Consider the following 13,591-nt stretch of genomic DNA (forward strand, 5'->3'; position numbering starts at 1 on the left):
GTGCGGTGCGAACACGGGGTTAGAAAACCGGGAACGCGTCACTTCATTAGTAAGGACAACTGATTTAAAATATACCAAATAAGATCATAAAACCAACGACTTTAGACATATTTCATAAGAACAGGCCAACCACTTAGGACAAATTGTATAGGACCAGGCCAACCACTTTGGACATATTTCATAAGGCCAGGCCAACCACTTTGTCCAATTTCTATAGATAACGTTGGACGGACGTTTCAAAAAGCGTCTTACTACTGTATTATAAATTTGGTTTGCGCTTCTCAACAAGAGGACGTCGTTCACTTTTTTAGGTCTTTTGTAGGGTGCGTTTATGATTGCGTCACACATTAAAAATACTTTTGCTGATCTGTTCTAACGTAATACATAACATAATCCAACTTCAATTTTGCATTAAAAATCCATTTTATGCTTTTTGTAAGTGAATTTTTTTTGTAAGTGAATTTAGAACTAGCAGTTATAAGTTTGTTTTGTTTTGTAAGATTTTGAAGGTACGTTACGAAACGAAAGATAAATCAAAAATTGCTGCCATTTGAAGTTTTGAAACATAGCGCACAGATAGTATTAATAAGCAGACGAAGTCCAAACAGAAGTAATTGAACCTAAATTTTATTAAAAAAACAAAGTATTTTCTTGAAACATTCACGACTTAATACCTAATTCTGTGTAGACTTCCATAACATTCTGAATTAATTTTCACGACGAACGTTTTATTTTCATTTCGACTTCATACAGGAACTTTGTAAATAGAATTACATTTTAAGGACTTGACGAATCTTGAGAAAATAAATTAAAACTGTATGGTGTTTGACAACAGTGGACAAATAAAATAAGAAAATAATGGTAGCTTGCCGTGCCTTAGCTTTTTCCCAACTTTATTCGCCGCTGTAAAAAAAACTCCCAAACGTATATTGCCGGTAATTAGCTTCGCAAACAAAATCAGCAACAACAGGCGATCAAGTCCCACGCGGTGCAGTCAGCTTTTGCGAGAAGGCGAGGGCGACAAATCGCGAGAGCGCGGCGTTTTGCACGCGGCAGCACGCAGCGACGCGAAAGACACCTTCGCTTTGTAGTCGGGCAACTTGTGAAGCCGGCAAATCCACCGCAGAGGGCGGCTAATTGCTGGGAACCCGCCCAGGGGGGTGGGGGTGGAGCCAGGGGCGTCGAACGTGCCGAAACGGCGGCGCGCTTGGTTGAACAAGGGGGGGGGAGCAAAGCATATGTTGTCACCATTTGTTCTGATCGCGTCACTTCGCCCTTCGTACTTTGGAGGAATCGCGCATGGGCGCTCGCTCGTGACGTCACGGCTGCTTGCGCGTCGACGCGTGACGTCACCGCGAAGTGCGTCGCGAATCGGCAAAGTGAGCGATGGACGGGCGGCGATTTTACGCCTAATGACGTCATGTGTTTGTCTCGTATCGCTGCACCAATCGCGTGTTGTGGTTTTTGATGAGTTTGTCACTTTTATGCCTTGTGATCGTTTTTTGGTTTAAGTTAGTTGAAAATCGGACGATTTGAAAATTGATTTGACAATTGGATTAAAATCAACTTGCTGGAAGAAAAGAAACTGACAACCCGATAACTATTTCTGTTTTTAGAATATAGTCTATTATATGGGTCGCCCACGCCCGCTTTGAAGATGTGTTTGTTTCTCAAAATTCATCAATTTTTAGTATCAAGACGCAATCAATCTAACTGAAAAACAAGATTTTGTTTCCAGTCGATTGAAAATAACCCCCCATCAAATTCACCCTGAAATATTATTTGGTTGCTTGACAATACTTTTATTTTCGAAACAAAGAAGCAAGCTGACTGGGAAGTCTTGCGGTTTAAAATCCTGTATTAAATCCACGACCTCCGTAAAAAAATACGTACCAACAATCATTGGGAAATGCTTGGGAAACCGTGGAATTCCGCGTTGCGAATAAAATCCTGCTCAGAGATTAATGGCTGCTGCATCGAAGGCGCTCTGGCCCAGCAAAAAATCCCCTGCGTGATTTGTGTGAGAAAAAGGCGGCGGATATTTTCGCAAGCAAGGAAACTTACGAGCCGGAGTCGCGCTCGTAAATTCGCGAAGCATTTGCGAGAGAGAGGTAAAACGAAAAAGGCAGAAGAGGCGAGAGAAAATACCAAGCATCGAAGGCGGCTGGAAATTTTGACGACAATTACGCCAATTTGTGTTGTTAACGCTCAGGGGTGGAGCACCGGCTCTGAAAAGGAGTCGGACTCTTAATTTGTTGTAATTGCGCGAGACGAGCCCGAAAATGGTTCTGATTTATATCTGACGGAGTGATTCGCGCGCCCGACCTAATAGTTCCTTAATTCGCCGACACGTTTTCAGGTTTGAGTCGCGCTTTTTGGGGTAAAACCGCGCGATGACTGAAAGGTAGAATTGAGATTTGCGAGAAAATCCCCGAGAAGAAAGTGGAATCTAATTAGCCGACAATTTTCAAATAGCCAAAATGCAATTTGATTCTAAATTGATGTTTTAGACTTCAGATTATTATATCGATATCATCAAAGCCCATACAGCATTATGTAGCATTTTGAAAGTTTCTAATATCTCTTCATTCGTTTTCAACATCATCTATATACTTTTGTATAAGCTTTGATATTCCTACCACGTCTTACTATAACCTCTAACCATTATTGTCCAAAGATTATTTGATTGTGTATTGCGCTAGGAAAAATTGATGCTTATAAAATTAAAGTTAAAAAATACGCAAAAAGCTGGATTCAGTTTCATACGCCCATTCATCTTTAACGTCCGAATAAAAAGCAACGTATGATCTTTGGGTAACGTTAGAAGACCGCAAATAATACAACACTACCAGAGAAAAAATACATTTTGCAAGTCTGTATTATATTTGCAATCATGAAAAAGACAAGACAGTCGCAACGGCCTTCAAGACGTAAATTAGAAAACTTTGCAGCGTTTTCTAATGGCATTCAGATAAAAGAAAGCTATTACTAATCGTTTTACGTTTTTACTAAAATTGAACTTCGCCGTTTGGAAATAAACTTGCCATCAAACCTTAGAGTTACCCCATCTTGTGTAGCAAATCGTTTTTAGTACAGATGGAGCGTGTACATCTTCCTGTGGCGTACGTTTTAGACCAAACCTTTCAATGCGCTTTTTCAAAATGAACGTAATTTATATTTTCCAGCGAGTTGTTAGCGAAAAATATGCACACGTTCCACTTTCACTCGACGCCCGGAACGCAAAGCGGCGGCGATAACAGGACGACCCCGGAGAAATACGAGCGCACGTCCTGGAACATCGGCTCGGACGAGTACAACTTAAAACTCGCATCTTTCTACAGCTCCGACTCGCAGCGAGTAGCCGAGTCCTCTTCGCCGAGCAACCAGAACTCGTTTTACGACCTGAGCGCCGAAAATCGCGCGATTTTCTTCGCGAAAAAGTCCAACTTCAGCTCCTGCCGCTTCCAGGATCCGCATCACCAGGAAGAGAGTCCCTCCTCCTCCTCTACAGAGTCCTCCGTCCCGGATCAGATCCCTCTATCCTCCACGTTCGACCGCAACGATCCCAAGCACCTCTCGCTTCAAAGGCTTCTGGAAACATGCGGAGGCAGTGGCGCCACCAAGCGGCAGGATTGGATCGGTGACCTCACGAGTGACGCGGCAAAGAAGGTCGTCGAAGTCGAGAAGGTCGCCGACGTCAAGGGTCAAGGCGGTTCTTCCCCGATAAAGCCCCAGTTCGGTCCCGCAGAAGGGGGAATGAGTCCGAACTCGACTGGAACCAACTCGAGCGCCTCGTCCGACGATTCGGAGAAAGCAAAGGTGGTGGCGGAAAAGGTTGGTGCTTTGTGTTTTTTGTATCTGTTTTTTCGTTGTTTTGTAGCCCCGGCATTCATTTAACTCAACTCGTAAGTCGGCGCTTCGAAAGGCAACTGAATCGTATTTTAGGGAAGGTCAGCACAGGTTATTTTTAAACTTTTAGTAGATTATTTATCGGTAGGAAGAACAATAAGGTTAGTTGCACTGTGCACAGATCTGTAATGTAGGTCGATAATGAATTGTAATGAACAAAAAGGTAAATCATCTTAATAAAGGCGTTTCGATACGTTCTTGTATCATCATCAGTTAATGTGACTATACTATATCCAAACCTATGAAAGGCGGAACGCTGATGAAGATATTGTCGAGTTGTTCCACCTTTTTGGTTTTAAAATTCATTGTCAAGAATGATGAGTTTTAAACATACTTTCTTGCCTGATGGGTTTTATTGTTAAACGTCTGAAAAAAATATAAGTTTCGCCGTGGGGGCATTCTGCTAAGCAGGTAAACAAACGCTAATTAGCAAGATACCTAAGTTAAAGCAATACGTTGTCGCAGAACATCGGTTAAACGTGCATTGGTAGATTTCAACGTACCTGCCTATCGACAAGTTAAAATCTCAAAGCTGAAGTATAAAGCGAATTTTTGGCATTCAAACAGAAGAAGCCTTGCTTGTTAAATACGAAATAAAATCCTCAGTTGTACAGTAAACTAATAGTACAAAAAGCGCAACATTATAGGATAAAAAGTTGCCATTTTTAATCAGACAGATGGAAAAAATGTTTAAATATTTTGCGCCCCGAGTCTCACTCCTTATAAAAGAAATATATATATAAAAAAAATTCGCAAAAAAAAAACGGATTTGTAAATTGTTTTCGGAATTATGGTTTTCGGAATACCTATTATTCAAAATATGCTGTTTTAAATTTTTTTTTAATGTTTTGGCGTCTTGTTTCCAAAAGGGCAAAAAGTTGGCCGAGAGCCCGTCGAAGACCAAACGTCACCGCACCAGGTTCGCACCTTCGCAGCTCAACGAACTCGAGAGAAGTTTCGCCACCACTCATTACCCGGATATTTTCATGAGAGAGGAGCTGGCGCTCCGGATCGGGCTGACCGAGTCACGCGTTCAGGTTTGAACTTAAAAAAAACATTTCGTGATTTCTGAACGGATTGCTAGTGGCAAAATTAATTTTTGGGTTTTGAAAACGTCAAAATTGCCGAGTTTCTAAATCCCCTGACTGCTATATAGCACGTCTTATTATATACCTCTGCTATTCCAAAACGATTCGGTATAGTGTATTATGCCACCTTTTTATTCGTTTTCCTTGCCTTAAAATTTTTTTATTAAATATTATGGTGTTTTTAGTATAATAATTTCACTTTGGTCACTTAATATCAGAACACACTTGACACTTTCACAGGGTTAACAGATCTTGTCACTTTAGTTAAATTTCGCTCAATTTAAGCTGATCCGTAAAGCTAAGAGTTTCACTGAATTTCTTCTGTGCGTAAAAGAGATACTTTTTGTGTGTAATACTATCGAATTAATAAACGCTTACACAGAGGCGCGGTGTTCAAATGTCTACAGAAAAGAAGGTTGGGATTAAAATATAAGAACAACCCTTTTGTATACACACAACATGCACCACTATAGGGAGACAAAATAAATAGCATTGTCATGGACGACAACGCAACATATTCTTTAAACACAATTAAAAAAAAGTTAGGATTTGAAGATTTCGGGCCGAAAATAAAATTTTGTGTCGAAATTTTTCACCTTTTTTATTTTCAAACGAAGAAAATATAAAAAAAAACATTATTTAATAAAAACTATATGGTTTAACTTCCCATCATTTATTTGGAATTTCATCCGAAAACTTAACAACTATGTTTAACTCCAGAGCATATAGGGGGCAGCTAAACCTGACAGGCATGGTTTGGCGAACCCTTCTCTAAATTCTAAATGGACGGACTTTTAAATATTTAAAAAAATTCGTTAGTACCAGCATTTACACAACAAAGCAAACTTTAAAAATCGCAGACATAAAATTCCTTCAATCGCGCCGCAAAACTATCACGAAGCGTCAAAGGTCAAGGTTCAAACGCGAGCAACTTGGCCTTGGCGGAACCGCGACCGCAACGAACGAGGCCGCCGCGGCTTGATAGATTTTAGCGGCGGCAGAAATACGCGAAAATAGTCGTCGCCGAGCCGAAAGGGCGCGCGTTAATTTCATTTCAATGTCGCCGCATCTTCATTTGTCAAATCAAATATTCAGTTCGATGTTAAATCGGCATTGGCGGAGAAATCATCGCCGTGAATTATGCATGCGCCTTTGCCGCTCTTTGAGAGGACCGCTTGGATAAATGTTGGTGTTTTCGATGGGGGGTTGTTGGGCGGAGAACAGGGTGGGGTTAAATTCACCCCTACCTCCGCAAAAGTTTTACAAGAATTGGTTAGTTAAGCGCCCAGACTTAAATATCACTCTGAATCCGAGTTTAAAATTCGGAACTTTGGTGATGAGTGTTTTTTTTATCATTGCATATACGTAATTCAGCAAACAAATCTAACGAACAAACATTGCTATAGTTAATATTGTGGGATATAAACAATACTTAAACAAGCACTATATGGATCGTTAAAAGAAAAAATAAATAGAAAACGAAACATTTGATAAATGATATGTCGCTAAATTAAATAATGAGAACAAATCAAAATTTAGTGGAATTAAGACAAAATGTATCATATGGAAAATTGATATTTTGCAAAATTTTGATATTCGGTCAAACAAATACACAAATAACGAATCCAACCGCTGTAAAGTAACTGCTCGAGGATGCCATGTGTCATTTTTTTAAGAAGCCTATTTCATTTCCAAGTTCCCCCTTCAGAAGGCGCCCTGGCCAGCCAAAAAGTCGCTGCTGTGGCGGCGTCCTGCTTGGTCTGCGCACACTATATCGCTCGCTAATCACGGCTTCCACGCTTGCTTGTAGCTTCGCCCGCGCCACGACAAACGAGTCGATATCGCTACAAGGTGACGAAAAATGAATGGCGATCAATTCGGGGAAAATGCCATTTCGCCGCCCGGAAACCGAACCGTGAATTTTAATTTTTTGTTGCTGATTTTTTGTCAACTTATTTTTTATCTACCAGCGATTCTATTGTAGCGTTTTCTATTTGTATGACACCAATTAGGTGTGAATGGTACAAACTAGTAACACAACAAGTTTAACCGTGTTTAGCCGTCTAAATCCAAAACCATTTTTATATCATAAATGGTAAAATCATTACTATATCCTATGCCACTTGGTAGTAACGGTATTCGTCCGATAATAGGGTGGTATCGGTCTTGATCCGATACCAAATTAATTTAAGAGTTTTTGCAATGATTTGTGATCCAACGCGATTCTACCTTAAATATCTCTGTTATAAAAAATAGTAGGTTAACAACCGGAGGTAACTATAGTCTTTTTAAAGCTAAAGCACATTTTGGCCTAATAACTTGGATTTTTTGAATTGCATGTATTTAATATTTTAGGCAAACTAATGACGTCATTTGATATCGGATCGAATCGAGATATTTTGGTCTAAAATATCGGGTTTCAATATCAGAATAAAATGTCAAGTATCGGAAATCCCTATACTCGATATATTCGGATTTCAGCATTTGTTTTGCAATATTCGAGTTTTCGGGGCTGGTTTTCCAATTAGGCGTATCTAATGCTATTAGTCACAACCAGAAAAACCTTTTGACAGGCCGGACAACCAACTCAGTGTCCAAAATGGTCATATGACTTTAACGTATGACAGTAAAGCGCTTTTCCGATAAAGCCCTATACCTTCGCTTCAAAGTTAAGACACTACAATCGCGAGGCTAAGGTTTTGATATTTAGAAAAATCAAAACAGTCGCAGTTAAATTTTTAAATCATAAATATTCACTGAAATCCGCTTATTTAATTTCTATTTTTAAATGTTTTTGGCAATATATTTTAAAAGAGGGTTAAATTTGGCGATTTTAAGAATATCAGTGCTTTAAAATTTCGTTTATTGAAATACTGACAAAGCTGCATCGGTTACAAACCGATTTAGCGCTGAAAATATGTAAATTAAAAAAAATATTCTGACGTTTAATTTTTTTGCCACGAAAACCTATGTATTGATTTAAAAAGAGCGACTTTCATTTTTTAGAAAAGCGCCCCACTTTTCGACAAAGTTTAAATGAATATTCTGGCTTTCATATTGTTGAACTAAAATTGCCACAAAACCAGTTCATCGTATTCCAAAAACATAACAGCTCCCCAAAATTTTCTTCAGGTGTGGTTCCAGAACCGCCGCGCAAAATGGAAGAAGCGAAAGGCGGCGGCAGCCACAGCGACCAGCCTTTGGAACTTCCAGGCGCCATCTGCGGGCGCTTCGTTCCCGTTTCACGGCCAATTCTACGCCAGTACCCCGGGCCAGGGCATGCCGTTTGCCGGCGAAGGACTGTACGCTCTTCACAGTGCGCCTGCAGACCCTGGGCAGTGGATGGGCCAGGTCGAAGGTAAATTGACCAAACAGTTAACTATTCGCTTTGCATTCAGAGTCTGTTTGCCAAAGGCGAAATTGTCAATATTTACCATAATTGTATTTTTATTTCACGCGACAAAAAGTAGACCTATTCCTTTTTTTTTAAATCGTATAGCCCATTCTAACTTTTGCCAATCATTTTATCATAACACTATACCTTTAAGTTAAAGGGTAGAGTTTAACTTTATATCGCAGTTATTTTTACAATTTGCAAAGAGGGTCTCTGTTAAAAAAGCATGAAAATTTGTGATTTTTTTACATTTAGCGATCATAAATTTTAAGCCACATTTTTTTCGTATTTTGTTTTAAAAGCAAAATACTGATACCCAAAAGTTGGTTGTTAGTAAAATCAATATTTGTCCAAAAGCAGATTTCCGCAAAGATCTCAACGACAGTCTGACGTCTTACGTTAGTTCTGCGATGTCGAACGTCGGCCAAGGGGCTACTTTGCCCCCTCGTATCCCCTCCGACATTCCGACCGATCAATCCCTGCAAGAATCCTATATCCAACAACAAGAGAAACAGGTTGGATTTCTTTCGAATTGTATTAAAATCTTATACAGTTACATTTTCTGGTCCTGAATGAAAGTTTGATATCGAATTTTTATCAGTTGTACCAATAGGACATACCACACGTTTGCATCAAAGCTTCTGTCTCCTTATTCCCACACTTTTTGTAGTGTCATTTTGTTCCGCTGGAAGATAAAAGTTGCGGTACTTCTTACAAGAGGAATCAACTTGCCAAATAGCAAAAAAGCACATTGAAATAAAAAATGAGATTTAAGCAAACTGAGCTTAAAAAATCAAAAAACAGATTGCTATAAACTTAGGGGCTCAAAAACATGATCGGAGGCCAATTGCCATACCCTCCTGCTGTTCAAGCTCATCATTGCCCTTTTTCTTGATATTACTCCACTGTTTAGGGGAAACGCGTGTTTAATTTGCTTTACAATTTGGCATCGGTATACCAAAGAAATTATTATATATGCCTAACGGCATTATAAAAAATGTTTGTAATTTAGGTTGAAAAAAAAAATGAAAAACGTAAAAAAAACATTATTTCTGGTTTCGATATAGCCATCTATCTTTTAGTTTCAATTTAGTTAACTCATTTTTATTTCACTTTTAACTTAATTTGGTAATTTTTTTTTATACTGATTTTACTCAATTTTTTTCAATTTTAACTGAATTTACTAATTTTTCTTTCAGTTTTAAAATAATTTACTCAATTTTTCTTCAGTTCAAACTGAATTTTCTCTTTTTTGTTCTTTAGATTCCTCATTTTCCACCCACCTTCTACAGTGACGAAGCAAACCACTCCATTAGCGAAGCCAGCCACATGATGGCGTATGTCAAACAAGACACACTCTCGCCACCAGGGGACGCACAAGGGGAGAGTCACGTGACGCCGTACAACTGCTTCCAAGCGACGAATCAGAATGTGAGTTTGCTCGAAAACGTGTTTTAACTGAAATATCAAATTACAGCCGGAATCAAGCAAAACAGTCGTGTTGTTCGCACTGAGGGTGAAACATTAGTAATAAATGTACCGACGAAAAAGACTGTAAATTCACCATTTGTGAGCCAATAATTTTTTTAAATATTTTACGAACGGAATTTTCTACTAAACAAACCTGCATATAGGTTAATATCTTGGCGGATTTATTTTTTCTTGCTGATAAAAATCTAACAAATGATAGATTTTTGTTTAAATAATAAAAAACGTTGTAATAACGAATATACTTTTCTCGGAATGAGCTAATGGGATTATTGCTTTGTTTTGCCAGGTTCCTTTGTTCACCTCAGAATACTGATGTCACTCGAGCGTGTCGTCATCGTTAATTGCTGTCGTGATTTCGTCATTTCACGCGTCATCGTTCACCACTGTGACGTAACTGTTCGTGCCCTTTTATCTTTATTCTCGTTATTTGCTTGCGGTGTCAATAAACCGTGAACGATGAAACGCGCCGGGATTTTCTTTTTTGCAGAATCGTAAAAAACAAAATGGCGGAAAGTTGGTAAACTTACACTTAACATCCAAACAAGAAAGAGTCAAGCCCAAGTGTACCTTACTATTTTGGTTTAACAAAATAAATCCATATCCGAGTCGACGTTTGCTGGGATTGAAAACTATATTTACTGTGTAATTGTAATTAGTTAATGTCGCCTAAAACATCAACACTTCACTGAGGTTGCAATTACCAAGAGTAATATTCTAATGCTATCACAAATACAAAAACTAGTGGCGAAAGTAATTCGGAAGGGACCAGAACGGTGTTCTGGTAAAAATAAGTTTTGCAGGTAGGCCGTGTCGGTAAAAAGTGTTCATTTCTACAAGGTCAGCTCGCCATTTCCTTGAATGTATGTAAACTAAGATTTCGGTAAGATATTTGTGCACTATAACATCGAACGAAAACCTGCGGTTTCCCAAGTTCACTTGTTGTTCTCTCGTTGTCACGAAACTTTGTGACGTCACGTCTAAATATTAATGCATCCCGGTAAGTCAAATTTTCATCATTTCCGCGAAAAAAATATTCTACTTTAACCGCTGCATACAAGGCGTAATAATATACAAACGTATAGGTAACGATATGTAGTTCTTTGTCGTTAAAGACTGCGCAGCTCCAAATCGAATATGCTCTTTTGGATTACAGACCTGTTTGCGACTTACTCGCGTGATCTTTAGGCTATAATTTCAAGGTAGGTTGTTTTTTTCTCCCGTGAATCGAACCCCGGGCCCGAATACTTAACTTACAGCTTTAAGTGATACAAAAGCAAAACGGGCAGTAGGTTACACATAATCGTAAAGTTAGTGATTTCCAGTAATAAAGTATTGCCACGCTACGAGATTAGTGGCATGACAGCATTGGCGCTGATTTGATATCCAGTTTACCTCCAGCTGTGGTATGGAAACTAACTGATATTTCTAACTCAACATATAGTTTAAATTAAAAATTAAAGTTGTCAACTAAAGATCATTATTATAGTATAAAGTCGAGTTGTGTTTAAGCACATAATTCTAGCGGCTTTTGCGTATTTAAACTTGTGAGACATATATTTCTTGTATCGGGTTTTGAAAATGCAGTACGCAGTACAACACTATACTTGTGAGTAATGTAGCTTACGGTATCTTAAGCATTTCCCTCTAATTTTAGCGGAATTGGTTGGGACAATTTTACGAGGCATTTCAAATACTTATAAAATAAAAAATATTGGGAACATCTGTCCACACTTTTAAAATGTATACAGCGCGGTGTTCTGCAAGTTTTGAGTTTGATTAAAAATAACACTTACTTTTCGTTGCTTTGAAAAACGTTTTGTAGAACGAGTGTGTTTCTTTAGTTTATTTTAACGTGACCTAATAACATAATAACAATATAAAATAAAACGTTATTGATCTGACTATAGGTACTGAGTGAAAGTCCGACTATATAGTAGGCTACTACAAACGTGTGAACAATTTATACGGACTCATTGTGCACATAACGTACGGATGAAAACGTTATTGATCTGACTATAGGTACTGAGTGAAAGTCCGCCTATATAGTAGGCTACTACAAACGTGTGAACAATTTATACGGACTCATTGTGCAAATAACGTTCGGATGACAACAATCATACGATCTGTTAAATTACAGTTTCTATGCAAACTATGCCCAATTGTGCCATATATATGTAACACCATAAAATACTATTTGTTTATTTTAATTTTTCTTCATACCTATAAAATTAAGTCGAGCATTCTGCGACTTAACCCATAGCTAAGGCACAAAACTTATACCTCAAAATGGTCTTCACAAAATCCCAGCACGATTCTGTTATTTAAACTCACACGATAAAAGTTAATCACTACTAAAATACCACTCAAGACTTGTATAAGATGGCCGTTGTTATTGAGAGCACGTGTCCAAATACAAGACGGCCACGTGAGAGGAGAGAAAGAGATCGGGAAAATAATAAACAAAGAAATAAAACTGGGGAGCAAAACTGCAGATCGGCCACCTGGTGTCGCTGTAGGACTGCAGAATGGCCACTTGGCGTCGCTGCTGCGGGGAAGCACATTTTTATACAAAAATACCACGGCGGCAACAAACAAAGCGCACAAAAGAAAAACACTAAATATTGGAGGAAACCGAAAAATAATAAGAATAAGAATAATGATGATAATAGTAATAACAATAATATTAATTAGCGTGACAACATCTTCTGCGTTCGTACTTAGCGAGGTCCGTTGGGTTTGCGCTGTACACCTATGGAGGAAACCGAAAAATATATATATGGTGGCAAGAGCACATCGCGAATACGAATGTTGATGAGGGCGTGGGGGCGGCTGGGGCTTGGGTGGGTGAACGGGGATTTCCCCGATAGCAAAAGAGGTATGGCTTAGTCGTCTTTTCGTCGCTAAAACAAATCATGAAAAGCTGAACGTCAAGGTATATGCGATTAAAGCGAAATAGCGAAGCGTTCTGTACAATATCAACTATGATAAAGCTATTTTTCATGTGAAGTCGTACTAATACACATTATAGTATGGGAACACCTTAAAAAATCATTGATTTGATTTCGCCCGCTTTAGGAAAGGCGGGTATACGGCAATATACAAAAAGTGAACTGACTCAAAAATTCGTCAAAGGCAATCTTCTAATCTAGAGCAATTGTCATAGTTTACGTATACGGAGCATGAAAAAAACGTGTGAAGTCTCTACATAAAAACCGTGATAAATAGAAAGGGGAAGAGAGATTTTGCTACGCACACTGAAAAAAAAACTACCGACACGAAGATTGTTCGTGACAAGAAAACCAGAAACTGTACAAAAATCACGCATTTTTCTCGAAAATATATATGAAAAAACGCATACTAAAAGAAGACGACGGCGAAACATTTGATTACAGGTCCGAATAAGGATAACGTGGCGCGCTGTGATTGGCTGATTGGAAGGCGCGGGCGCGCGCTGATTGGCCGATTAGCACTTGCATGGCGAGGATTGAATTACGATGTGGTCGGGGAGACATACAGCGTGATAGTGACGTCACAGTGTGAAAAGAGGGGGTATAAATTTTTTCATTTTGGGTCAAACAAAATCAAACCGTTAAGTTTGACGCGCGAAATATCCGACTTAAAATATCGTTTTTTTCAGCCTATTTTGATGTTTACTTAAAACAAAGCTCTAAAGTTTAAAAAAATGGACGTGAAAATATCTTGACTTATT

General features: G+C 38.7%; 1 protein-coding gene across 1 annotated transcript; it reads left to right on the forward strand.

The window, feature by feature from the left end:
* The first annotated feature begins 3,204 nt into the window (after positions 1-3,204).
* On the forward strand, positions 3,205-10,195 carry LOC146162501 (uncharacterized). The gene is made up of 6 exons (XM_083385216.1): positions 3,205-3,834; positions 4,779-4,946; positions 8,130-8,355; positions 8,752-8,906; positions 9,655-9,822; positions 10,169-10,195. Exons 1-6 carry the CDS (start codon positions 3,205-3,207, stop codon positions 10,193-10,195), a joined length of 1,374 nt encoding a protein of 457 aa, XP_083241342.1.
* The last annotated feature ends 3,396 nt before the right edge of the window (positions 10,196-13,591 follow it).

Source organism: Ascidiella aspersa, chromosome 3, assembly GCF_963924565.1.
Source record: "Ascidiella aspersa chromosome 3, kaAscAspe10.2, whole genome shotgun sequence".
Classification (NCBI taxonomy): Eukaryota; Metazoa; Chordata; class Ascidiacea; order Phlebobranchia; family Ascidiidae; genus Ascidiella; species Ascidiella aspersa.

Excerpts from the sequence above, each read along its gene's own strand:
- LOC146162501 (XM_083385216.1), top strand. The coding sequence starts at position 3,205 with ATGCACACGTTCCACTTTCACTCGACGCCCGGAACGCAAAGCGGCGGC. Across the intron at positions 8,907-9,654 it reads TCCAACAACAAGAGAAACAG|ATTCCTCATTTTCCACCCAC; the intron begins GTTGGATTTCTT and ends TTTGTTCTTTAG. Across the intron at positions 9,823-10,168 it reads TCCAAGCGACGAATCAGAAT|GTTCCTTTGTTCACCTCAGA; the intron begins GTGAGTTTGCTC and ends TTGTTTTGCCAG.